This window comes from Ailuropoda melanoleuca, chromosome 7, assembly GCF_002007445.2.
Source record: "Ailuropoda melanoleuca isolate Jingjing chromosome 7, ASM200744v2, whole genome shotgun sequence".
NCBI classification, from domain to species: Eukaryota; Metazoa; Chordata; class Mammalia; order Carnivora; family Ursidae; genus Ailuropoda; species Ailuropoda melanoleuca.
The window spans coordinates 140,000,981-140,002,441 of record NC_048224.1 but is presented as its reverse complement, the minus strand read 5'-3'; the positions used below and the strand labels follow the sequence as shown (position 1 = coordinate 140,002,441).

Below are 1,461 nucleotides of genomic sequence, written 5' to 3'. Positions count from 1 at the left end.
CCGCGGTGGTCTTTGTTATCCATCCATATCCTGGTCCCGCCATTAGAGTTTTCCTCCTCCAGACCAAACTGGGGCAGATCCCAGGCCAGCTGGACGACTCAGGGCCTGCCTGTGTCGGTCCCGCAGTTAGAAACAACACACCAAAGGGCCAGACTATAAAATGAGTTTTTTTTTTATCCTGGTAATTATTTCTTGATCCGTATTAACACCGTAAATGCTACAAAATAATCTATTGATTTAAACTTTCTTTCCTTCCACTGAATGAAGTTCTGTCCAGACCGCACCGTCCCGCTGAGGGTCCCTCACTTTTAGTTTATGCTGATAATTTCTTTCTCCTTTGTCAGATTTACCAATTGTATTTTGTGCTCACAAAACATGTAAAATTAGCACGTTCCAAATTATGGGGGGAAACTGGGCTTTTTTTTTCTCTCTTAAATTTATTGACTCAAAACTCGATGCATTTTTTTTTTTAAGGAGAGGTCTTTTTTCGTTTTTAGAAGAAAGGCTTTTTAGGAAATTATGTACATAGTCTGAATCCCCCTCCCCACACCGCAACGCCTAAAATAAAAATTTCACAATGCATTTACAAGAAATAATACAAAACAAAACCAAAAAATGGAGATGCTCAGATACAGAAAGTTTTACAAAACCCAGAATATGACGCTGCCATCCGAAAGGAGTGGGGAGATCTCTTCGTATAAATTAACAAACCAACCCAAAAAAGCTGCAACAACTACAAAAAACTCGTGTTTGGCTCTGCCTTACTACATCGATAACGAATGAGAACAGCTTCCCGGCACCGGGTATCGGCAACCAAACGCCCGTCAGGAAGCGATGCAGGATGAGAGCGGGCGCGCTGGCCGGGCTGGGAAAGTTGGAGTCGCCTCTCACTTGGTTTGGTCTTTTGTCACCTCGAGCAAAGAAAACGCTTTCTGCCTCCTCCGCGAATGATAAATACTGTACAAAAAGTCTCAAGAAAACACCGAAGTCAGTCTAAACCGCAGGCTGTGTCTGCGCCCGGCGGTCCCCAGGAGCTCCCGGAAAGGTGAGGTGGGGGCGTGGGTCCCCCGCATTCGTCGCCAGTGTTTTCCTCTTTACAAGAACGTGGAAACGTCTGTACAAAAGCAAGGCCGCTCAGCGCCGGGCGCCCGGGCGGGCCGCGCGCTCCTCTTCGCGCGTCGTGGGCGCGGGCCGCAGTATCCCCGCGTCCCTAAATGTGCGTCAGGGGCACCGTGCCGTTGACGCCCGCGCCCGCGCCCTGGTAGTGCTGCGGCAGCGAGTGCAGCCGGCTCTGCGCCGCGGCGGCTGCAGCTGCGGCCGGGTCGCCGCTCTCGCCGGCGGGGCAAGTACATGCTGATCATTTCGCGCAGGTCCCCGGGGCACGGCGCCCGCGAGTGCGCGGGGGCGGGCGGGCTGCCGCTCGGCTCAGACTTGACGAGCGAGCCCAGCGCGCCCAGGGCG

General features: G+C 52.4%; 1 protein-coding gene across 1 annotated transcript in view; it reads right to left on the bottom strand.

Moving 5' to 3' along the window:
* Positions 1 to 417: 417 nt before the first annotated feature.
* The window catches only part of SOX1 (SRY-box transcription factor 1), a 2,298-nt gene continuing 1,254 nt past the window's right edge, over positions 418 to 1,461 (bottom strand). The window contains 2 exon segments of the mRNA XM_034663815.1: positions 418 to 1,342; positions 1,344 to 1,460. Of these exon segments, the coding sequence (XP_034519706.1) occupies positions 1,211 to 1,342; positions 1,344 to 1,460 (249 nt within the window). The 3' untranslated portion in view covers positions 418 to 1,210.